Raw genomic sequence first — 26,085 nt, 5'->3', positions numbered from 1 at the left:
TGTGTATCTTTTAATGACTAGGGGAGCTCCTGTTGCACCATTGGACTGTGACCCTTGCTGCGTATATATCACCATTGGACTGTGACCCTTGCTGCGTATATATCACCATTGGACTGTGAGCCTTGCTGTGTATATCACCATTGGACTGTGAGCCTTGCTGTGTCTATCACCATTAGACTGTGAGCCTTGCTGCGTATATTACCATTAGACTGTGAGCCTTGCTGTGTAGATCACCATTAGATTGTGAGCCCTGCTGTGTAGATCACCATTATACTGTGAGCCTTGCTGTGTAGATCACCATTAGACTGTGAGCCTTGCTGTGTATATCACCATAGGACTGTGAGCCTTGCTGTGTAGATCACCATTGGACTGTGAGCCTTGCTGCGTATATTACCATTGGACTGTGAGCCTTGCTGCGTATATTACCATTGGACTGTGAGCCTTGCTGCGTATATTACCATTGGACTGTGAGCCTTGCTGCGTATATTACCATTGGACTGTGAGCCTTGCTGCGTATATTACCATTGGACTGTGAGCCTTGCTGCGTATATTACCATTGGACTGTGAGCCTTGCTGTGTATATCACCATTATACTGTGAGCCTTGCTGTGTAGATCACCATTGGACTGTGAGCCTTGCTGCGTATATTACCATTGGACTGTGAGCCTTGCTGTGTATATCACCATTATACTGTGAGCCTTGCTGCGTATATTACCATTGGACTGTGAGCCTTGCTGCGTATATTACCATTAGACTGTGAGCCTTGCTGTGTAGATCACCATTAGATTGTGAGCCTTGCTGTGTAGATCACCATTATACTGTGAGCCTTGCTGTGTAGATCACCATTAGACTGTGAGCCTTGCTGTGTAGATCACCACTAATGGGCTGAAGGACTTTATGTAGTAATGATAATTTTAGCTATAAACTATGTGAATGATTCTGTTTTCAATGGATAAGTGAGACTGGGAACTGTGGCATGACGATGGCCAGGACCATGGTGGTTTATTGGGCCTCTGAATGCCACGGGTCCTCCAAGCGTACTCCCACTGTGGTTTGTAAAGCCTACCTTCTGTGATATGTGTTCAACCAGTAGTTTTATTTTCCTTTTTATATTTTTTTTTTCTCCCTTGTTCCAGGCATGAACCATGAGCCCAAGTCACCTTCAATAGGAATGCTTTCTACAGCCACCCGGACCACGGCCACAGTCAGCCCCCTCACTCCCTCCCCTATCAATGGCTCCCTGGTACCCAATGGCAGCCCGGCGGCCAGCAGCGCGTTATCAGTCCAGTCCGCACCCTCCTCCAGCTTTGCTGCCGCGCTGCGTAAACTTGCAAAACAGGCCGAGGAGCCAAGAGGTAAGCTGGATCCTGTGTCATGTCATTGTATGCATCCCATGTGGTTGGGTTTGGAGGGGGGGCGTGGGAGCTTCTCCTCCATTGACTTGAGTCATTACTGCATGCAAATCATGGGTTACTGAATAGGTTACAGGTTAGGTATCGACTCCTGTAGATCACATACAAAACAGATTCAGGGTGTGTGTTCTGCAGTCAGTGATGGTCAGTAATACCTTTTTTTACATCTGGTTGGACCCAGCACCTGGGTCACCCATTATACACAGGGTGACCTATGTTTAACCCTTTTTATAACTCTGGTTAAATTGGCGGGTTGATCAACCCAGGTTATGCAGTTTGCTGCATTCACAGTGAACCTTGACTCTGCAATGGGGTGATTATAGGTGCTGCGTGGAAGGGGTATAAGAGGTTGGCGATCACTGGCTAGTACCAATGTGGCAGCCCTGATTATTTGCCACTGTGGGCATGTATTTTGTGCAAACAGTCATTTCCTGGAATTGCAATGTGAAGATCGATCCCTTCCTCTCCCAGACCTTCAGCTTGGCAGTGAAATACATCTCTCCCTGAAGGTTCTGTCAGCTGAGATATTGGTTACTGTGGTTTCTGTCTGCACAGTTAGCAACTACGGGGGCCCTTGTCACCGTTCTACTGCGTATCAACATCCGTTACCAAGAAAATACTGAAGGGCAGAAAAAGAAGTACTAGGCGGTCTGAAAAATCATTCACAAGCCATTTTTTATTTTTCTACTGCCTTATGGTTGAAATACAGTGTTTACATGTGTCTTCTAATATTAAGGGCTAAGTGTGCTCCAGTCTTTAGTGTTTTGTTGTGATGCCTGTGCCAAAATGTAGTAGGAGATACCGTACAATAGATAATAATCAGTTTGACGCTGTCATTCAAAACAAACGCAATAAATAAACCTAAAAATACATTCACAAGTGCTTTGTTTCAGACCATAAGGAAAAGGTCACATGGTCTGATACAATGATGCCACACTTCTGAAAGGTGGTGTAAGTCCAGTCCGTATAACATGGAGGCACTTCTCCCATATCCCGCTGTCAGAGCACAGCAGACGCATGCCGCTATTATGGTGTCTGATGGGAAAAAAATAAAATGAAACACACAAGACTTTCTTCAGTGGCAATGTTGTGAGCCGGCTGTTTTACCTTTTCTCTGTTCTATAAATAGCGGATCGCTGCTTGGGGAATCTTGGCTGCACACTCCCTTTTGTTCCGTGGTCTCTGTGGAGAGGTTACTTCATGTCGGTTTCTTGTTAGTGTTCCAGAGACCGTACTAGAAGGGCACGTTGGGTTGTTAGTGACGTTCCCTGTGCATGTCATCAGTTTTGTGATCATCGCATTTGCCATGGTCTCCAGCCCTGATACCCTGTTGTGTCACACGGTTTTCCCAGAACGTTACTTTCTTACAGAAATAAAGGCAGGTTATAACTGGCAATAAATGTACCTGGTGGTGTTATAAAGAGGGAGCCGTGTATTAGAACAGCTGCGGTATATAATGTAGAGTTCTATGACGCCTGTACAATGTATGGCGTCCCTTATTGCGCTGCACCAACGCGTAGATGACTGCTTACCGCTGTCCCATTCTGGATATAGATAACTTGGGATTAGCTAGTAACATACTCGTCCTGTATAGGTCATTCCTAGTGGGCTGCATCCTGGGTATGTGTGCCGGGACTTGCATGGCCTCTGTTTGGCACTGAGGTATGAATAAGTGGGCAGCAATACACAGCCATGTCACCTGCCTGCACATAATAACAGACACTGAATGTATTTGGCAGCTGCTGTGCACAGTTGGTGAATTGTACGGTGCCCCCAGGTCACAAACGTCAGTATCAGTCCTGTGTGAGAAGTGTGGCAGTGACATGTGATGTAAATGTGTGCATACACCTCCTCCTCCTCCTGTTTCCTATGTGTGTCTCTATATGCTATGTCCTCCCCTAATCCCCCTTTGTTCTGTCCCCCGTCTGGCTGCACCTGTTCTCGCTGCCATTGTTGCGCCGTGTTTGATCTCCTGTGTTTGCCGTACTGCCTGGCTACAGGTGTCCCTTGTTTTGCATCTACTTGTTCTTCATTCTGCAGCCCTGTGCGAGCACCCGGCCTTGCCCTGGTTACATGAAGGGGCTGCACTGGCGTCCTTGCGCTCCCCCTTGCTTGGGTGCTGGCGCCGCTGTATGAACTGACAGCCTGTTTTCACAGTGAAGGAGGAGAATTTAACAGCAGCAAATTAATTTCATAATTAAGGTAGAAATTACCGGTCGTTTGCAGAGTACATTAATCTCATAAGTGCCCCATTTAGTATGATGTGAGCAGGGCTGGGCGACGCTGTAGCATACTAAGGAGGAGGGGTGCAGCTAAATCCATTCTAATTCTGCAGCTGGCACTGGATATGTGCTACTGGTGTTGACGATCTGGTACAGATCACAAGTGTCTACGTCACAGATACTCAGCATGGCTGTCAGTGTGCTGCGTTCTCCTTCCATGCCCCACCGCTCAGCTCTTATCTTGCCAGGGGAATCCTTACAGATCATACCAGAACCGCATGTAAGAAATACTGCTAACCGTCCCTTAAATATGTACACTTAGGGGTCACTCATAGTGTACAGGACGAGTGCGGTTGTCATTGCCACAGTGTTTTCGCACCAGCCCCCAATTTGCACCCTGCGACTGATAACGGCCCAACTTTGCACAAAAGTGTTCAGAATCCTACGAGGCAGCGAGCACTTTTGTGCGAATCTAGGCCTCCATATAGCGCAGTCTCTGCCGCCATGACTCGCGCCCGTCACATTATCGCGGACAATAGGATTGAACCCATTGTTTAGGCATTATAATGAAAATAAACTGTTTATAAATAATTTAGTTCCCCTTTGTTGTATTTTTGTACAAGTCTGCACAGATCAGTCCTATTTGTATTATTTAGTGGCTGCTGTCATACTCGTCAGTGTTGTCATTTTGCGCAGTGCGCATGGTAGACGCCACTGCAGACACTAAGTCTGGATGACTGTTGGGCAGCTGGTACTTTGAGAACTCCGGGAAACACCAGGGAGGACCCTGGCTTTGTGTCTTATACCGCATCATTCCACTTCCTAGAGCTGGACGATGTAGATATGAGTATTGTGTAATCATGTGATAGGCTGGGGAGGTGGTCGCTGCCTGTGCACAGCCGCTGTGCTGAGCCCAGTACATCCCGCCAGGATGATTTCACATTTTACATGTTGCTTTTATAGTATGCAATTGTGATATATCTCCTGCTGCCTCTAATCTGTGCTTCGCAGTCATGTCTATATATTATCTGACAGCAGTTTGCATTTATATTTTGAATATAAAGCTGCTCCCATGATGCAATTGTATCCCAAGGCAACATAGACTACTACTGTAGAAGGGTACAGCACTGTGACCAGACCACATTGACGGATTGCTATATGTTAGACTATGTAATTTGTGGATTACTTTGGAGTACAGACAGGGATTTCTCTTGGTGGCCTAGTCAAACTATCTGCTGTACAAAAGGAGCCAATATCTGATAAATTCCACTTTCCCTACCGTGATTACTTTCACCCAAGTGCAGCAAATGTAATAATCCTCTCTCTCTGCTCCAGAGGGGCCACACACATCTGTGCGGCATAACGGCGGCCAATGGCTGCTGGGATCTCCTGCACAGCACTAAGGGGTTCCTGTCCATGCCTGGTGTCAGTGGGGATGTTTCTGAGCTATGTCATAAGGTAATTCTCCCTCAGCTAGGTTCCGGGTCCTCACTTGCAGGACACTTTGCACAACCTGAACTTACTTTTGGTAGCCAGCAACTCATTCACAGTTGTATATATCATGTAGATGCTGGTCGGTGGCCGCTACCTGCTCATACACCGTCCGTTCACCCTGCTATTCTGGTCTAATGTGTAGCAATCAGCATCTCCATTTCAGGAGCAGTCACATCTGGCAACGCCATTTCCTTGGCAGGCTTCTGGGTATCCAGCGATTTGGGCCAGTGTTGAGATCAGTAGTAAGAGAAAAGCACACAAGTCAGCCCTTTGTATTCTCTCTGGACCCATTCAATTGCCCATTTGTCTCATCCTTGAAGCCACACAGCCTCGGTCATTGTTCTCTTTCTGACTAAACGCTTGTGTCTGTCGCGTTCTTCCCATCTCTGGTAAATAGATATTTTCATACTTTGAGGCTTTCCATAACCCTGCAACTGTGACCTTGCTCGGTTCTGATCTGTACAGAGATGATCTGTTGTTTGGGGGGATACCTGCTACAATCAGCCTCCCTCTGCCATCTATGGTCCTGTATTCTATGGCTGAAGGCTTAGGTGAGGCAGAGCTGCTAATTGCACACCTTCCCCGGGTCGGACACACACACACACACACACACACAGCGATCATTGAGGGTAAGGCAGGGGGCACACAACAAGGCTGACAACAACCACACTAGGGCTCCAACTCTAATCCCAATTAATTTTATTGAGCAAGGCTTCCTAGAATGCCAGCAGTTAATTACAATGATCACACTGTCGCCTATTTAAAGCTGCACTGCGAATGCAGGATACTGCGGAGCTGTTAATTGCCTGACTTGTTGGGAGGCTATTGATTTTGAGCGGTCAGGGACGGCTCCCTAGCTCAGAAAGGATTACATTCCTAATTGTTCCTGGCCTTCCGTTAACAAGATACACTTCAATCGCTCCCCTGAACCTTATCTGCTGCTCAGTACTGTAATAAGCAGACCCTTCCTCCGCTGGCTAATAGGGTGAGCCTCGTCTCTCGATGCTTCTCTTATCGGCGATCCTACTCTGGTGGCCTTTCTTCTCCCACCTACTCAGATCTCCTAGCAGTGTCTGGTTTCCAGAATGCAGCGCTAGATTCCAGGTAGGCAAACTCCAGGTGTCCGTAGTTGAGGGGGGGATGCGGTCCCCTAATACGCCCCTGGTACGCCGCTGATATTTGCTTCACCAGAAGCTTTATATCCTTCAGTTCCTACTTGTGTGATTGTACGTGTAGAGAAAGATGCGTAGCTTGGTGACTACATAGTCTATAGATGGACAACTAGGAGGTCCATTGCATACGACACTATACAGGTATAAGTAGTGGCGTTGGATGACGAAGAGCATTGTGATATCCTAGAACGTGACGGCAGATAAGAACCATTCAGCCCATCTAGTCTGTCCCTTTTTTCACTGTATTGTTACCTATAAGACCTATTTGAGGGATATCCCATGTATGTTTAAATTGTTCATCAGTCTCCGCCTTTACCACCTTTGATGGGAGGCTATGCCACTTGCCCACTACCCTCTCTGTGAGGTCATTTTTCCTCAGATTTGATTTTGCGGAGCCAAGTGCATTATTTGGCATTAATCTGTAGTAGTTCTGCTCTTGCCCATTCCTCTAGTCTACCTAGATCATCATGTATTTGTGTTACCCCCCTTGGTGTGTCTACCATGTTGTATACCATTTGTGTCATCTGCAAAAAAGGCATACCCTCCCTTTAGTACCATGTACATTGTCAGCAATAAAGATATTAAAAAGCACTGGTCCTAGTACATATCCCTGGGGCACGCCACTGGTAACATTACCCTCCTGTGACTTCTCTCCATTTACTACAATGCTCTGTTCTATCCTGCAACCAAGATCTTATCCATTCAGCCATCTTAGTATCTAATATCCTGGATATCTGCAGTGCAACTCGCAGCCATGCATTGAAACACAAGATCCTAATATAAAACCCAGTGTGGTTCATGTGTGCTACTGTAGCAGGTTCCCACACAGGCTAGGACTCCTGTGCTTACAGGTCACCCCAATATGATAATCATGCTGAATCCTACAGAAGATCTGTACGGCCAATGACTATGATTTGCTATTGTGTGCCCCTAATTGATGATTCATCTTCATACTGAGATCCTGGATGTGCTCCTGTACAGGCAGCTGCAGGGCTACATATTCACACCCATTATATATTGGCAGCACAGACAGTGTAATGGTTAGCCTCACAGGGTTCCATTGCCACCATGGCCCTAACTGTGCAGAGTTTGTACATTCTCCCTGTGCTTGGAGGGTTTCCTCAGAGTACTTCGGTTCCTCCCACATTTTAAAAATATACTGGTTGGCTAATTGGCTCCCAATGAAAATTAACCCTAGAATGTCTGTGTGTGCATGTACATGTGGTAGGGAATATAGATTGTAAGCTCCACTGGGGCAGGGACTGATGTGAATGTTCAAATATGCTCTTTAAGCTCTGAAAAATATGTATCAATAACTGGTAATTGCTATATATAGTAGTATTAGAGGATCGTCGCGCGCCTGGCACTATTGGTCCGTGCCATCTTGCGGTCTTCATTGCATTTGAACAGCGTGCCAGTGGTTCACAATGGGGCAATTCAATTGCTTCACCGGTACTTGTGTATTTTGGCGGCGCCCATCGCATTGCATACCATAATGTATGCGATGCGATTTCGGTGGTTAGTGTACGATGGCATACAATTTTCAAATTGTATGCCATCGTACATGGCCTACAATGCCATACGATGCGATGCGATTAAACATTGTATAAGAACCCTAATGGGTGCTTACAATGTTAAATGCACCCCCACGCCACCCCCCCACTATAAACGTGAACCCGAAGCGTGGCGAGTGGCGGCGGTACGCGTCCTACGGCCTTTTCATACCCCCACTATCCACGTCGGCGTGGAGTTGAGAATAGATTAGTGTGGCGAGCCACCGAGCCCGAAGCGTGGCGAGCGAACGCGGATACATGTGAAGCCCGCGAAGGGACGCGTTTACCTGTGAAGGTATCCGCGTCCCCTCGCGGGGCTCGCCACGCTTCGGGCTCGGTGGCTCGCTGCGCTCGCCACACTAATCTATTCTCAACTCCACGCCGACGTGGATAGTGGGGGTATGAAAAGGTCGTAGGACGCGTACCGCCGCCGCTCGCCATGCTTCGGGTTCACGTTTATAGTGGGGGGGTGGCGTGGGGGTGCATTTAACACTGTAAGCACCCATTAGGGTGCTTATACGATTTTTCATCGTATACGGGGTCAAAATCGCATCGCATGCCATCGGGTACATGGCATGCGATGCGATACAATCATCGTACGATGCACAAATCGGGCGCCGCCAAAATACACAAGTACCGCTTCACCCTGCGGTGCCACTAGATGGCGTCTGACAGAGGAATTTAACTGTGTTTGGGAGTGAATAGCTTTTGGGGAGGGGGCCAAAAGTGTGAAAAGTGCTTGCGGCAGGCAGTATTGTAGACGGGTTTAGCTCATTAGAACTCTCAAATAAAAAATGGAATTGAATGGCCACCAAAATGAGCTGCATGATGGGTAACCACAATTAGTAGTTTGGGGAATCCCCTTAACAAGGACGTATAGATGCTTTTATTTGACTGTTATATATCTTGATATCTGATATCCTGTGACTAATGGTATAACACTTTGGTGTGGCCCCTGTGTATCTGCAGCATATTGTGGGAGTGTGTTACTCGCTGTATGTGTGTGTACATCAGTAGCTGCTCAGCTCTGGGCTCCCCCTATGTACAGTACAGGTGCTGGTGTAACCCTGGGGCAGAAGTAGTAGTAATGCATTTCTGTATTGTCTTGTCTTTCAGGATCATCAATAAGCAGCGAGTCTTCCCCAGTCTCCTCACCTGCCACAAACCACAGTTCTCCTGCCAGCACTCCCAAAAGGGGTCCCATGGGGCCGATCATAGTGCCCCCGACGGCTCACAGTGTCCCCAACACCCCACCCGTGGTGACCATTGCTCCAACCAAAACGGTGAACGGAGTGTGGCGGAGCGAGGCCCGGCAGGTAATAACACAGGATGATCATATGACGTAATCCTTCTTACATATACCCAGCAAGTGTCCAACCCATAAGCAGAAAGAATAGGAAATAGGTGAAAGGATCTCATGTAGATAACATTTACTAGGCAGCTGATAATGGAACCTGCCAATAGACTGTTGTTTGCTTAGATTAGTGCTTTATCCCATTGGGAGACCCAGTGCGTTACATTAAAGAAAATGCTGTTGTGCTTCAATGTGGGCTGCAGGTTCTACCTCTGCATATAGAAGCCGTGTTTTATATGCACCTTACAACCTCCGCCGGTCTCTCTGCCTTGCCTCAAAGAACATGCCATAGCCAATGTTGTATACACTATATTATATTTAGCCATAATGTCTCCCTGAGCTCTCCCCTGTGCCTGATAGCCAGGGGCAGGTCACAGTTCAGAGGCAGCTGAATGTTCCCCCAGCAGGGAGTATAGGAAGGGACAGGGAGGGGGGGCAGCATGCGCGGAGAGGAGACACACAAGAGCCTGTAACGGGAACAGATGTTGCTGCTCATTAAGAATTCTAATCAACGGGGCCCCATCTCTTTCAATTAATTATGGCTGATGTGTCTGGCGGAAGATAGGACGGACTCCCAGCAAGTCAGCCCCCCTAATTCCAATGAAGTAAATGCATGTTACCGGACGCCCGGCCTGTACTGCTGCTGCTGTGATGGTTTATGTGCAGATGTAGACACTTGACCTGAAAACTATTCCTCCGGCAGCAGCTGAATGTGTATGATGTATATACAGCGGCAGAGTGTATTATACAGGCCCTGACTACTACGTACAGTCACGCTCCTCTGGCTTTGTGCTGCTGATGTTCTCTGACATTTTGCTGCATCTTACCAGCTCAGCAAACAAGAAGATCTCTGCTGTGCGGCTGCCTCATTCTCTGGTCCATCTAACCCATTACAACCCATCCATCCCTCTAAAAGGGCCTCAGAGAGCTGTGTTGCTTAGGGCCCGTGTACAAGTGTACAGCACTTTATTCTGCCACCAGCTAGTCCCTTCTGCCATACTCCCTTCTAAGCTCCTCTGCCTTCAGATATGTTCCCATTGCAGTACCCCACGTGGCGGTGACCAGGGTCACTATAGCAGGTGTAAGAGTCAGAACGTCTGTAAGACAAATATACAGGTTACATTTTCTAGGTATATTACTAATTAATCACAAGCCGTCAGCTAATAGGTCTGCTGAGAAACACTCCCCGGTGATGTAAATGCCCCAGGCACAGACAGCTAGGTGGAAGCACTGAGCAGTCCATTGGACGACACTGTAACATGCTGGTATCTCCCTTATCTTCCCTAACAGCCAGATAATTCCTCCCGGACGAACAGTATCAGCCGAGAGCGTCTCATAGCGGAATCTCAGCTGTCCTCCGAAAAGACTGGCGCTTCCTCCGTGCCCTCTCACCTGCTGGGGAGCGCATACGCCTTTGCCATCCCACCAAACTCCGTTGTACAAGATTCCCGCTTCCAGCCCTTAAAGTGAGTTGGCTCCGCTGTGAGTTCGCTGTCTCTGGGGGAAATCTTCTAAAAGACAGCAGTCTGAATGGTTCATCAGGCTGCCGAGAGTGGCAATGTCTGAGAGTGCCAAATGGTTTACATATATACGATAGTGATGCCGGTGATGAGCGACCACGACATCCCAATACATGGGCTCCATAGGCATCCTAATCTAATCCTCTCCCTACAGCAGCCTAACCCTCCTACCCAGTAGCCAAGGGATGGGGAACCTTCGGCCCTCCACTTGTTGCTGAACTACACAGCATGCACTGCTACAGTTTTGCTATTTGGCCAAAACTGTATGTAGCAAAGCATTCTGGGATGTGTATTTCAACAACAGCTGGAGAACCAAAAGTTCCCCATCCTTGCTGTAGCCGAAACCTAACCTCCAACCCCCTTATAAGTGCCTAACTCTAACCTCCACTCCCCGCATCCTAACCTCCCTCCTCCAGCAGCCTAGTCCCCACACCAGTTCCTAAACCTGCCCCCCCATCCCCAGCCTGACCCTAACATGCCCCAGCCTGACCCTAACGTGCCCCAGCATACTTGTTTGGGGTGGCAGCTGTATTCTGGTGTTTGCATCCTGATCTCTCTAAGTGCAGTGTTTTGATGGCAGTCATGTAGGTGACCTGACCGCTAGAATGCCACATACCATCATAACCTATGGATGCTCGTCTGAGGGTACCACCCTGAAGAATAGATCTACTTTAGGGCTTATCAGGGTTTATCAACCAGTCCTTCTGTAAGCTGTACCTCCAGTATAAACCTAATAGGTGCATGAGCTGGGTAGCCACGGTCTTTGGGGGTGATGCTGAGGTGTTTTGTTGGATTAACGGAACATGTTCTATTGCAGCCTGCAGAGGCCTATGCACCACGTGGTCCCTCCAAGTGCAGTTACAGAAGAATACCTACGCAGCTTCCGTCCATACCACACCGCTGAGGACCTCCGCATGCCCTCTCTTCCCCACATGGGTTTGGACCCAACTACAGCAGCAGCATACTATCACAACAGTTACCTAGCCCACCACGCCTTCCCCCACCCAGCTTTCAGGTAAGTGGCGGAATGGGTCTCTCTCTGTGGGGCGGAATGCGTTTCTCTCTGTAGGGGACGACTCTTACAAATGCCTTTGTTGTCTTTGCAGGATGGAGGATTCATATTGTTTGTCAGCACTGAGGTCCCCGTTCTATCCCCTCCATAACCCTGGATCCCTTCCTCCTATGCACCCCTCAGCTATGCACCTGCATCTATCTGGAGTCCGGTACCCAACAGATCTTTCTCATTCGTCACTGTCCGCACTGCAATCCGAGCGCATCTCCAGCCTGGCAGCTGAGAGGTAATGTGGGTTTACATGTGCACAGCACAATATAGCCAAGTTCATGCCCAGATTCTTTTTGTGTTCAAGAACCTATCCATGTTGTTCTCAGTGTGTGTAATCCTTTGCATCAGCGGTGTCCGTGGATTGCCTGAGGCAAAAATCTCAAGACCCTTAGGCCCAATTCAGAGATGAACACAAACTGGTTGGCTTCCGTACATCTCCAGTGCACTGCGCATATGCAGATCTGTCTCTGCGATGACAGTCGCACTGCCCCCTAAGCCACAGCCATGTTTGGCACGGTGACGAATACAGTTTCAGAAATTGGCGTGTTGGTCCATTTTCTGGGTGTACCAAAGCCAATGTCTCTTCATTGTCCCTGAGGGTGATCTAATGCGGTCTCTCCCGATAATTATTGCCCATCCACTTCATGCAACTGCGCAATAGCGTCCATCTCTGAATCAGGCCCTTAGTACATACAATCTTATCTACATGTTTGCCAAATGTATCCCTTAAAGACTCACATTACCCACATTAAATCTACCACACTTTTATTGTTCCCCTAGACTTCAAATGGACGAGGAGCTTAGGCAGCGGGAAAGGGAGCGAGAACGAGAAAAAGAAAGAGAAGCTGACCGAGAACGGGAGAAAGAGAGGGAACGAGAGCGAGAACGCGAGAAAAAGGAAATGGAAAGAGAGAAGGAACGAGAGAGGGAGAGGGAGCGGGAGCGTGAACTTGAAAGGCAAAGAGAGCGCACACGAGAAAAAGAGGCCAGCCTCATGAAAAGCATAGAGAGCCAGTATCTCATAGAGTCAGAGGGCCATCCGCACCGCAGCCACCAGGAAGAGCGCGTGAAGCCCACCGAGCAGCCTGCACCCAGCAGACCGGGTAAGTCTATGCAACATCTATATAGCATAGACTATTGGTTATGGTTATGTGCTGGAAGCGATCTATTGTGATAAAAATTCACCTGTTTAATTGAATATTCCCTTCCTTACAGAGAAGGTGAAAGAATCACCTGTACAGGCTGCCAAGCCAGTCCAACACCCAATGCACCAGCCCCCGCTGCCGACCCACCATTCTGTACCCAGCCTGATCTCCAGCCATGCCGCCTTCCCGCCACCAAGTGGTACGACGGCAGCCGCTCTTCTAGCCCAGAGGACACAGGAAGAGGAGAAGTGGTTGGCTCGACAAAGACGTCTAAGGCAGGAGAAGGAGGATCGGCAGTACCAAGTGTCAGAATTCCGTCAGCAGGTGCTAGAACAGCAGCTGGACATTACTGGGCGTCCTATTAATCAACCAGAGCCTGAGACAAGACCAGATAACATCAGGTGAGCCCATGATGCAGCATTTTGAGCTGGAGTAGTGGATGCGCATTACATTGGTGCTGTGTAGTATGAATCCACTCATTGAACGAACCCCCCCCCCCCCTTTTCTATCCTGAAACTGTAGGACTATTTCCAACCGTAATGAGGGTAACGTGCAACATTTTGGAGGACCACCACCCCTCATTTCTCCCAAGCCCCAACAGCATTCTGCTCCCACATCACTCTGGAACCCTGTGTCACTCATGGAGAGCTCTTCCGAGTCTCGTCGAAGCCAAGAACCCGCCACCATTCACAACCACACCACTCCTATTTATGACCATAGACAAGTCTTGCCCTCCGTGAAAGTAGAACGCCCATACTGCTTTGAAAAGCAGCAACAAGAGGAGGAAGACTTAGCATGGAGAAGGGAACAGATGGAAAAGTACCAGCCCATTCGCGAATCCTCCACATTGGAGCATACTGGTTATTCCCATGCCCCTTTCCTCGCTGAACTTGAAAAGTCAACACAGACTTTCCTAAACCAACAAAGGAGTTCCCTCCAGCAGGCCGGCCACACAGCGGAGATCACCCTGCTGCACAAGCCCAGCCTGTCACACCGTCCACCCCCTACAAGGATTAGAGACCCAATGTATGTGTACGATGAGTTCCTACAGCAGCATCGGAGGCTGGTCAGTAAACTGGACCTCGAAGAGCGGCGGCGGAAAGAAGCCCGTGAGAAGGGTAAGCAGAGGTCGGCTCGGCCAACCGGATCCATCTAGATGTATATGTGTCATTAAGTTGTGATTGTGTTCTGCACCTGAGGTGTTTACATGGAGTGACTGTAGCAGGGAACAAACTTAATGGTGACATGGAGGTCCAATATAGGTTGAACTTGATGGACTGGTGTCTATGACATGACTGTGACTCTACTGACGTTCCTCAGCCAAGAATTACTGATCCCTGCCTGAATTAAGAGTTGTTTTCCATTGTGGGCTACACATCACTGTCAGTATAAAGGTTGGGTACACATTGGAGTGACGGGCATTTGTTCCGACCTCACATTGAGCATTGTAGGCGATATATCATTGAAGATCAGCATCACTCCAGTTTATGCCATTACCCCAGTCTTATTCCTTCTGCTTACTGGTTCTTCTGTTATTGGACAACACACGAGTCCGCAGCTGAATTACTTCTATCCCCCTTCCTCTCAGGTTATTACTATGATCTAGACGACTCCTATGATGAAAGCGATGAGGAGGAAGTAAGAGCCCATCTCCGCCGGGTGTCCGAGCAGCCTCCACTCAAGCTGGATACATCCTCTGAGGTAGGAAGTCTTCTCCAGCTGAGGAGGCCAGCAGCTGTATTATACGGTACTAACCAGAAAGCGTATTTCTCTGTTGGCCTGCGAATAACATTCATCATTTATCTCTTTAACAGAAAGTGGAGTTCCTTCAGATGTTTGGACTCACGACGCAACAAGAAAAAGAGCGGCTCCTGCAACAGAAGCGCAGGAAGCGACGGCGGATGTTACGGGAACGAAGCCCGTCCCCTCCCACAATACAAAACAAAAGGCAGACCCCATCCCCACCCTCCCCTCTCTCCACACGGTTCAGTCCAGATGAGCTCAATAACAGCCCCAATCTGGAAGAGAAGAAGAAATTCCTGACATTCTTCGATCTGTCTCATGTCAGCGCAGAACGGAGGAGAGGTGAGATCTCACGCTATGCGCTGATTTACTAAACAGCACGTAATCGTTCTTACATTGAAGTTGCCTACTGCTTGCTGCCATATATCTGTATATGTATATATACAGTGGAACCTAGTTAAATGGCATCTGAAAGCATGACCTGTTTAGCCTCTCTTAAAGAAAGACTACACTTATCCGGTGTCTCCCTTATGCAGGATCATCCAGTACTTGTGTCACTTATAGAGGTGCCTACATCACCAAACACACAATTAGTCCCAGTAATAGGAGTTTCCCGTTTAACCAGGTTTATCCCTATAGTATGTGTTTTACCTATTTCCATTTGTCCTGACATTTTGTAACTGGAATATGGGTCATAGATATTCATTCGGTGTAATGTTTGAGTAGCTATGTGCATGTTCCTCTGCAAATTGTCACTCCGCCATTGTCTGTAAGAGGGGGAGTTACATCATGTACTAGTATTACTTTATGCTTCCATGTAACATGTGATCCTGACTATTGGCAGATAAGGAGAAGTTGGTTGAAATGCTGCAAGCCATTAAGCAGAGGAATGCGGTCTCCGAGGCAGTGAAGACTCCACCATTGGTGGCTACGTCCCCTCCTATACCCACAGGTGAGGCATCCTGGGGCACCGCACTGTAGCGCTTTATTGCAGGCCAGCAAATGATAACCAACGGTGGCTCTCTCGGAGAAGAGAGAAGTCCGTATATGTGTTTCGACATGGTGAAGCAGCTGGTGTATAAATTAGTCGACACGCCGCCACGTTGTAGAAACTATCCCTCAATTCACTGATTTACCAAACTGCAAAAGTGCTAGATCATATCGGGTGTAGGTCATAGATTCGACAATAGGAAGGTCGACTTGCATTAAGGTCAACATGGGGTTAGGTCGACAGGGTCATTAGGTCGACATGGTGTTTTTCACTTCTGTATACCGAATGTTGACACTAAAAAAGTGCACCGCATCCCCTCGCATGGCTGGCTGCAAGGTGCCGTGCTGTGCTTGGCACACTAGTCTACTCTCCCACCTCCCACCACGCCCTAGTGGATGGAAGCGTATGAAATTGTGCCTGCCGGCACATGTCAGCTAAAAATGAAAACCCCTATGTTGACCTAATGACTGCATAATGCATGTGTCAACAACTTCAGTGGTCAACCCCATGCATGTCGACCTTCCTCTTGTCGACCTAGTGACCGTACACTCCCAGCTACAAATAGGGCTGTGAATATTTAGCCACATGAAGTCTTATGCCCTGACCACAGCCATGTATGTTGTCATATTGTCACATGTGCGTTTGGAGCATGACCCAGGCCATTGATAAACAGGAATTTCTATCTTGCATGGATTAGCCAGGTCTGCAAGTGGGATCTGCAAAATGCATGTTCCCTCCCTGCCCCACTGGGGCACCCAGACTTTGGCCCTTTTTACTCCTACGCACCTTACTTTTATCTATATATATTAGTAGCAGAATGACCTGTGATGCCATTGCCCGAGCAGAGCACATCATATACCAAATTAACATTTTGGTGTATACATTTAGCTATCGGCATTGTAATTGGTTGCTTTGTTTGTTATGTGGCAGAACATCTGTCTGCGATTTATAATGCATCACTATTGTGCTCTGGAAATTGTGACAGTTGTTGATCACTCACAGGGTGACCGGGAACATGTGACCTGATGGGTGGTCTAAAAAATTGACAGTTATTTGCAACTAAGCTGGGATTTTTTTGCAGTTCGACACCTAAGGGGGTAAAATGTTCAGCAAAACCCGGTGGAACATCAGCTAGTTTAGATTTTTAGTTAGAAACATAAAAGTAATGCTAATAGATGTATATCAGTTTGCACTCGCATACCTAGCGCTGCAATGTAATCCTGTTCCTCCTGTAAAACAGACCCGATTTGTTATAATGCTGCTCATACTGTTTTGTTGAAGACCTAGATATCCAGTTCTAAACCGTTGGATGTGTTTTCAGGTCCAGTCCCTGAAGATCCGATTGCAGTGCAGTCATCGCCTGATGCACCAGCACCCGTCCCATCCACTTCTAGCACTGTTTCCATATCTAAGCCCATAAAGCCTACAGAACTCAATCGCAAAGAGCAGCCAAAACCGATGGATACTACCAGGGTACCCCCTTTGCCTATTCCAATACCAACTCCACCTGGCAATTCATCGGGCACTGAGAAAGTGAGACAGAGCGAGGCTGCACCTGCTAAAAAGAGTTTAAGCATCTTGAACGTTATGCGAGGACACCCACCCAAAGAGCCCCCCATACAGCCGGCCCAAAGCCTGAATGGCAGGAGCAAGTCCTGGGAGCCTTTCAAGGCCGAGGAATTTGCTCACCAGTTCCATGAATCTGTGTTACAGTCCACACAGAAAGCCCTACAGAAGCACAAAGGTGAGGCCGTGTTCCCAGGAGAACCCTCTGTGTGGTGGGATGCGGTTGTATGGGTCACATAAGGTTATATCTCTGTTCAGATCTCAGCTATTCTGTGATACTTGGATATTAATACATTGCATCCCAGCAGCTTCCCAACCAGTCATGCCAAGTGATTTCTATATTGAACTGGAGGAAGGGCCAAATTTATATCTGCTCTGCTATATTCAAAAATGATTGTAACAATATAAACGTTATTCTGCTAACCAGATCCGGAGCACTAATAATCTAGAATAATGGCCAACAGGTATAAATAATATCATTTATATCTGGAAAAAGAAACAGAATTTTTAATTCACTACAATTGAAAAATCCCCTCGCTGTCAGTGTCCTGTCGCTTCCTGTCCTCTGCCGTCACATGAGCCGGACTGTTCTCATTGTACATGTAATAGTCTGTGAGATGCAGGCATTGCTGATTCTGCCTAAGTTTTACCTTTTAAATCATTGCCCCCTTTATAACTGACTGCAGATTACATTTACGCCATATTTGTCTTTCACCTGGAAATTTGTGGACGCTTACAAATGAACATTGTGTTTAGCATCGGGATAATTAAAAGGCCTCATTTTTAGTTAGCTACACAGTGTAATGCACTGCAGGGGTTGGCCAATGGGTACTTGTGTATTATCACGGCACCCAAGTTTCTTACGTACGGCACCGTAGGAAAATCTCATCGCATGGGCCATTTTAAGGGCCATGCGATGCGATTCTCCTATGTAATTTATTCACTGCTCTCTTAGGAGTACTGACCAATGTAATGCATGTGATGGAATTAGTTGTAGACCAGTGTAAGCAGGCTGAACATTCCCCACTCCTGGCGCTCTTGCATACATGGGTCTTCTTGAAGTGCGAGTCTGCATCTTTTATTACATAAATGTGTCCAGCAGGAGGATGACCTGTAGACAGTTACCTTAGAACAGGCATGTCCAAAGTCAGGCCCGGGGGCCAATTGCGGCCCGTGCTGTCATTTCAAGCGGCCCGCAGATGTGGGAAGCACAGCACAGGACACTAAAGGTGGGGCCCCGGCGAGCGCGCCTTTACCTTGCTGTCTGCTGCAGTGAGGAGGTGCCGGCCGCCACAGTCAGATGTGTGCTGCAATCGTATATCACCCTACTCCACAATCACAGTGACAGCAGTGTTTGGGGAGGGGGGGCATCAAGGGGGAAGCTTGCTCCCGTAACATGCAGAGCGGAGGAGGGCAGCAGTTGGAGCCCAAGCATCTCCTGTCCTTGCAGTGCCTGCTTTGCCTCTCCTTCCTCTGGCTCACACAAGGGGCTGGGAAACATACAGAGAAGGGAGGGGGCAGAGTGGGGGACATGCAGTGAAGGAGGGTCAGGCTGGGGGATATACAGTGAATGGGGGCAGAGTGGGGTACATAGTGAATGGGAGTCATACAGTGAAGGAGGGTCAGGCTTGGGGGCATACAATGAATGGAGGCACTGATGGACATTAAGAGAAGGGGGCAGGCTGGGGGACAGAGTGAATGGGTGCAGAGTGGGGAACATACAGTGAATGGGGGCAGAGTGGGGGACCATTCTGATGTGATTAATGATTCAAACAATGTCAGGCTGAATGGTCGGCCCCCACACATTTACACTTCACCAAATCTGGCCCTCGTCGCAAAAAGTTTGGACACCCCTGCCTTAGAACAACCTTGTTCACAATTCTTAGGACTTATCAGACAGAACATATGAGCCATATTACCTTACATTATGGGAACTTGCTGATCTTGAGAACAAATCTGACCCTGAGGTCTGCAATGTATTCAGTCCGCTTTCTCAGGCCTCTCCTGTGTAGGTAGAATCACCCTATCAATGCCTTCTTTCTTCTCAGGAGTGTCCGTCTTGCACTGCGCAGAGCAAAACCACAAACCAGACGCCTCTGTCCACTATAACATTCCTGAGTTGCAGCAATCCAGTAGAGCCCCATCTACACACCAGAACGGGCAACAGGGCCCTGGCCATACATCTGTGGGACGGGTACCGCCACAACAAGAAGCCACCTCTGGGGAGGAGATGACAGAGGAAGAGGAGGAGGAAGACGTAGAAGAAGCGCCCAGACCCAAGTGGCAAGGGATTGAGGCAATATTTGAAGCTTACCATGAACACTTAGAAGGTATGGAATAGATTTTGGAGAGCGGAGTTGTGTATGCAGATTCCCAGTTTTAGAGTAATGCCAGCGGCAATTTTCACAAGTCATCTTTAATATACTGTAGTTTGCTTCGTGCATGATGCTGTATGTTATCACCCAGTAGTAACTTGGCTCAGAACTCTGCTACTGTCAATGCAGGGAATGCCGATTGTTTCTTTATTGTGACACATGTTCGTCAATCTTTCTTCCCTAAATGTTCACAAACTGCGACTGAATTTCCTTCTCATGGCTTTTCATTACTCCACAGAACAAAACATTGAACGGCAAGTTCTGGAGACGCAGTGCAAGCGGCTAGAAGCTCGGCACTATAACCTGAGTCTGACGGCGGAACAGCTGTCACACCGCATGGCGGTAAGTGACTGAACTGCAATCATCTGCTTCTCAGGCAGCAGGGAGGGAAAGTGGTTACATGTCCAGAGCTCAGGCAGGCAACAGACTATAGGAAAAGGGTTTCTAAATGTGGTAACAAAAGTGGATTGAGAGGCATATGCAGAAAGTGTTGTGCATTAACTATTTGAGTGCCAACTGAATTTGTCAAAATAGGTGTAAAAAATTGCCAAGAAAACATTTTTATTCCTCATAATGACCTTTATTGCTCAGGGCAGTGACATCGTTAGTTCCCAGCGAGTCAGACAACCAATTCTGTTACATGTGCTAGGTGTCCACACCATTTCCTATCTAAACTGTACAGTTTCAATGGTCAATATATTGACAGATGCATTATACATGGACTCTACACTATGGGCGGTATTCAATGTGGATTTTGGCGATGTGCAGCGAATCCTGTTTAGGATTCGCTGCACATTCGCCACTGGTCGCCGCGTTCCAGAGCCTCGCCGGCCCTGGTATTCAACGAGTCAGGGGCACGCTGCCCCTGACCGGCGAATTTGAGCTACTGCGGCGAACGCCGCAGGGAGCCTGAGGACAGTGGCAGGCAGGGAGATGGAAGTCTCCCTGCCTGCCCCAGAAATTTTGTGGGGGGGAGGTGGGCTCCCCGGGTGCCAGGCAGCACAGGCTGCCTCCCGGGGACCGCGTATATTCACTACACCCAATCATGAATATGTAATGATCGGGTGAAGTGAATATATGAATATCTAATGAGCGGCCCCCTGCTGGCTGCTCTGTGTAAAAAAAATATATTTTTTTTTTATTAAATATATATTCATGTGCTTACAGCACATGAATAAAAATAGCATGCCCCTCCTCAGAATAAAATTCCAGATTTTTTGACACCAATTGTAAAAAACAAAACACTTTAATTTAAAAGTTCACCTTCCACTTCACCATAAAAAGATAGCGATTGCTACTCGGTGAATCATGGCGAAAAAAACCTTGAAATGTATTCGCCATCTGGTCATTGAATAGGGTGATTCACTGTTTTAGTCAGAAACTCGCCTTACAGCACAAAATCGCCATAAAAACCTGGCGAATCAGCCTCATTGAATACCGCCTAATGGCTTATTCCTTGCTTACCTGAGGTAGATTCCACACTATGGCTTTACCTCAGCTGCACCAAAAGCCCGCCCTCAGTATTCAATGGTCCCTGAGGCGAGGTGGAAATGGCCACTGCAGCTGTCAAATGGCGAGGGTTGCCGCTATATGCAGCGGGCTCCGTTCTTATCCGTGGTAGTCTCCACCCTATTGCTTAACCCTTTCTTACCCGAGGTAGACTCACTGCATGTTAGTTATAATGGGATTATACAAACAATCTTATAACAGAGGCATGAATCATGTAAGAATTGCCTGTAACTGCATTAACTGTCATTTCCAATGAATATAATGTTTGGAACTGTAGGAAGTACACTGCTGCTTTATAGGAGATCCTCTGCCAATGCATGTCACTGTGTGCCCAGGCACTCTTGCAGTGACTGCTCACACTCTAACAATCTCCTGCTTGACCTGAGATGCTGAGATCCCTGTAGGTAGGAACTGCAGATAGTTCTCCTCGCCCCTTCAGCTGCATGAATATTTGCGAATGTGCTTTATACGGCTAAAACAAAGGACAAACTCTTTTCTCTCCATGTGTACTGCTAAAACTTGCCTCCATGGACTGTAGAAGGATTTGTATTTTGCCACCATATTTAAAATCGAAGAATAGTTTTCAGTACATGTATGTCAGGTGGATTTGCCAGGGCCAGCACCTTAGTACGTGTATTGATGAGTGACTCGTGTGAGTAAATTACAATGGTTCTCCTGTCTTCTATCTTCCCTGCAGGATCTGATGAGTCAGAAGCAGAAAGTGGCCTCTGAGAGGGAGAGGTTACAAGCTGAACTAGAACACTTTAGAAAGTGCCTTGTTTTGCCCACCTCGCCATGGTCTAGGGGATACTTCAAAGGCCACCCAAGGTGACATCCCCTCTTGCACTAGGTCTGAACATACAGTATAGAAATATCTATTTTATTATCTTGATATTTAATATTTTTCACTGGGAGGATTGGAAAAAGAAATCCACCGCCTTCTGTTACTGCCTGTACTACCGTGGGGAGGGGGGGACAAAAGGAAAAAATCTAAAGACAAAAAAATCTAAATCTATATATATAAATATATAAATATGAATGTGCCATGCATGACTCAATGGATGAAGGGAGTTTGGCAAGGAGAAACCGGCCTCGCCTATAAGCAAAGCTGTCAGCTGCTTACCGTATTCCCAACCAGGATTTACTGTTGACCGTACAAGCAAGCGAGAGGACTGCGCCGACACCTTCCTTCCTTCATCTATCATCCCCATCGTGCTGTCGTATGGAGCTGCCACCTGCGGCTTTTATTTATCACTTGTTCCCCGCTGACCATTCAGGCCACCAAAAATGACTCATTTTTATTTTTTCTTCTTGCCAGGATATAGACTTTTTTTTTTTTTATCAAATGATAAAATATAATGAGATTGTGAAGTAAAGGACTTATCCTACATCAAAAAAAGGAAAAGAAATGAGTTTATCCTTGCAACGCTTTTGCAGCTTGCAACAGGAAATGCACTTAAGCCTGGAAGTCTGGTTAGCGGTACCTTCCTCGCTGCCCGATGGTTGTGGTATCACTGCGACGCTGCTACACTCCTCCCTCATATACACGAAAGGATGCCATTGGAAGAGAAACACAATATTCAGGTGCTTTCACCCACCTATTACTGTAAATATTAAAAATATGTTTTTTGTATGTTTTTATTACGTTAATTATTGTTATAAAGATAAAGCCGCCATTCAACGCTTCTTCCTTTTTTTTTTTCTTCAGCCAGGGAGTGGGGAAAATAAAATCCCTTTTACATTGCTATTTAGTGTTTGTGAACTGCTGCTGGTCAGGAATATTATCCTATGAAGTGTTTTTTTTGTTTTTCTTTGGAGAGAATTAAAAGTTCAAAAACCGAATGAAATGAAGAACATGTATTTGCTCGTCACTGAATCCTGTGGTGGGGAGGCTTACTGAGGAATATTGTACAGACATTGGGATTACTGCAGGCTCCTGCCAGACCTCTGCTTTTACTATGTGTTCCAAAACAAATGATACTATGCTGGAACCTCTGAGCCAACTTCCCTAATGGAGGGGGAAGTTGCTGTGTGTTGTAGCGTTGCTGTAGCTGAGGACAGTTTCTGCAGAATTTAATTCTTTCCTAGGAATGGTAGCGTATGATGTGACATGTTACAATCATAAATACCTTTATTAATAACTGTTAATCAAGGTATTTTTCATGATTTTTTTCATTTCAACCTTGCTAGAAGCATTGCGAGGAAATAGGTACACGAATTGGGAGTCCATATGCTCAAATTTACACACAGGTTATGTCTACCTACAGTAGGATTTGTTTTGACCCTATCTTCAATACCTTACCAGTTGCTGCGTGATGGTATAAGGCTCACTTAGAAGTTGTGGTTCTTTGCTAGTGGTCTCACAAACTTCTGAACGGTATATAAATGATTAATTTATACCGCTTACAGACCGCACTCTAGACCCGGGTTATTGTCATGTTCTTGCGGCCCCAACACGGGTCAAGGTGCGGTCTGAAATAGCCACCACGGGTCGAGCAACACGGGTGTTCAACTCTGGTAATGACCGGGTTGAACACGGCTATGACCCGTGTCAAGTGCAGTGATAAACGGGTGCCTGGGTCGAGCGACCCGTGTCCCGTTCACAGTATGGAGGAGGCAGCACTGTCAGCTCCAAGTACTGCCTCCTCCCGAGCCCCCGATGACACACCTCCGCCCCATGTGATGTCACCGACTCGGCAATATGCATTGCCGTGTTGCTCTAGGGATGGGACCCGTGTCCTAATCCCGTGTGCGACACGGCATTTGCGGTCTGAAAGTAGTATTAGTGGTCTCGGGACTATAGTAAAGGTTTTTTCTGACTACAAAACATGTGCTCAAATTTCTTTTACATTGGGGCGGCCAAACCAGTCCTTGAGATCTACTAATATTCCATGTTTTCAAGGCACCTGTAGAATGAATGCAGCACACATTTAAAAAGGTGCGCACGCTGGTGCACAGGTGCAGTTATTACTAGATGGAAAACTTAATCTCCTGAGCACCAGCTCGGTGGTCTTGAAAATGTGACCTGTTGGTTTATTTTAAGGACCAGTTTGTCCAGCACTGCACTAACATCTTGGCTGTCGCCAGGACATCCTGTAGGTGATGGAAAGGGTCATCTTTGTTGCTAATAAACGTGACCTAAATAAACCTTCTTAATCTTCCATCACCACCAGTGTGTAATGATCTAGACCAGTGCTGGCTAACCTTGACACTCCAGCTGTTGTTGAACTACACATCCCAGCATGCCCTGCATCAGTTTTAGCATGGCCAAATAGTAAAACTGTAGCAGGGCATGCTGGGATGTGTAGTTCAACAACAGCTGGAGTGTCAAGGTCAGCAATCACTGGTATAGGCAGAAGGTTTAAGCCCTGTTTGTGGACAGCTTCTTATGGTGTTTGCCAGCAGCAGACTCCATGTTCAGCTCCCAACGTACTTGGTAATTATTATAAAAGTAATACGTAGTTTCTGATGGATTGTAGGGATTATAGCACACAAGGTGCATACACACAGTATAATCTACTCCCTGAGCCATATAATGAATGATATGGAGTCATTGGTGATAGTCAGATTAAGCTATGTGCACAGATGATAGGGGTTTTTAATGATGTGTGGGGTTCTATGATCTCTTCCTTCATTTATCCCACTCAGGATGATGGATTAACCCAAAAATATGAAGAAATAGAGATATACAATAGTGAAACACTGTACATTTCTTTCTGATGTTCAGATTTTGTAATTCATCCAGAAAAAAACTTATACTATATAAATTGGACTACATATAGCAGACCTAGAACGCATAGGGAGGGACTTTTTCCGTCATGTAATAATGATATGGGAAGCGATACAGAGGGTCCTGATCCGGAGAAAAAGGACATATCAGGGGACGCCTGTTTTATTACATCTAAATGCCTTTTTGCCTACAAAATTCTGTTTTGTGAACCCTTCAAGTCTGTGATACCCTAATGTAATGATTGTTGTCATTTTTTTTTATAAAATTCCCGTGTTTTTTTCTATTTTATATCATGAATCTGATGTGGCCTATTGGATGCCTATGGTGACGGAAAAAGTCCCTCCCTATGCGTTCTATGTCTGCTATATGTAGACCAATTTATATAGTATGAGGTTTTTCTGGATAAATTACTGTAGATTTCTTTCTGATGTTCAGATTTTGTGTTTCACTATTGTATATCTCGGTTTTTTCATATTTTTGGGTTAATCCATCATCCTGAGGGGGATAAATGAAGGAAGAGAGATCATAGAATGTTCCCTGGTGCTGGTGATGTTCCATTTCCGTGTTTGTGATGTGTGGGTACAGTCTGCGTACATTGATGGGTTACCCGGCCAGCTGACCGATGATCAGATGCTGAATCCTTCAATGTAGTACTAGATCAGAGGATGCAGCAGGAGGTGCCACATGTATGAAGAATCCGTTATGCTTACTGCAGCCACCCCTGAATCAGGCCCACAAGTCATTTACAAGCCCTGTCATCTATATCACCAATGTAAATAGCAGGGACCTAATGATATCATGCATTATATTGCTCAGGGAGTAGATCATACTGTGTGTATGCACCAATCCATCGGAGACTACTTGTTACTTTTATTATAAATACTAAGTGCATTGCCAGCAGCAGACTCCATGTTACAGCTCCCTATCGCCATACTAACCCCTACACAAACGGGGCTTGAACCTTGTGTCCATAGCATTACACACTGGTGGCCTGACTTAGTGATAGGTCTCTAATGTCAGGGCAACTGTGCATGCACCTAAAACTGGGTCTGGTGTCCTCCCTTCCAAAGCTACAGCTTCACTGCCATTAATGCTGGGTACACACCAGGACGACTAGGGCCCGATCCCCTCAATCTAGATCCAATTCCAACCAATTGGATGTAGATTGTGTGCTGATTGGGCCCTTTTCTGTCCTGGTGTGGACCGATACCGATCCGATGCGCGGTCCCGCGGGTCA

The 26,085-nt window shown here is 46.9% G+C and overlaps 1 protein-coding gene across 7 annotated transcripts in view; it reads left to right on the top strand.

Annotated features, from left to right (window-relative positions):
• The window catches only part of GSE1 (Gse1 coiled-coil protein), a 416,100-nt gene extending 393,301 nt beyond the window's left edge, over positions 1-22,799 (top strand). For 5 of the 7 annotated variants that reach the window (XM_083165426.1, XM_083165424.1, XM_083165427.1 and 2 more), the window contains 15 exons: positions 1,136-1,354; positions 8,969-9,168; positions 10,497-10,672; positions 11,544-11,741; positions 11,833-12,024; positions 12,570-12,892; positions 13,005-13,335; positions 13,457-14,052; positions 14,523-14,635; positions 14,749-15,019; positions 15,522-15,629; positions 16,990-17,412; positions 19,283-19,564; positions 19,848-19,951; positions 21,816-22,799. In XM_083165426.1, coding sequence (XP_083021552.1) covers positions 1,136-1,354; positions 8,969-9,168; positions 10,497-10,672; positions 11,544-11,741; positions 11,833-12,024; positions 12,570-12,892; positions 13,005-13,335; positions 13,457-14,052; positions 14,523-14,635; positions 14,749-15,019; positions 15,522-15,629; positions 16,990-17,412; positions 19,283-19,564; positions 19,848-19,951; positions 21,816-21,950 — 3,671 coding nt within the window. In that variant the 3' untranslated portion in view covers positions 21,951-22,799. The remainder of the gene's footprint in view (positions 1-1,135; positions 1,355-8,968; positions 9,169-10,496; positions 10,673-11,543; positions 11,742-11,832; positions 12,025-12,569; positions 12,893-13,004; positions 13,336-13,456; positions 14,053-14,522; positions 14,636-14,748; positions 15,020-15,521; positions 15,630-16,989; positions 17,413-19,282; positions 19,565-19,847; positions 19,952-21,815) is intronic. The other 2 variants (XM_083165425.1, XM_083165430.1) reach the window with 1 other exon arrangement.
• Positions 22,800-26,085: the final 3,286 nt, after the last annotated feature.

Source organism: Crinia signifera, chromosome 11, assembly GCF_055691185.1.
Source record: "Crinia signifera chromosome 11, ASM5569118v1, whole genome shotgun sequence".
Taxonomy (NCBI): Eukaryota; Metazoa; Chordata; class Amphibia; order Anura; family Myobatrachidae; genus Crinia; species Crinia signifera.
This window is presented reverse-complemented; position numbering and strand designations above follow the sequence as displayed.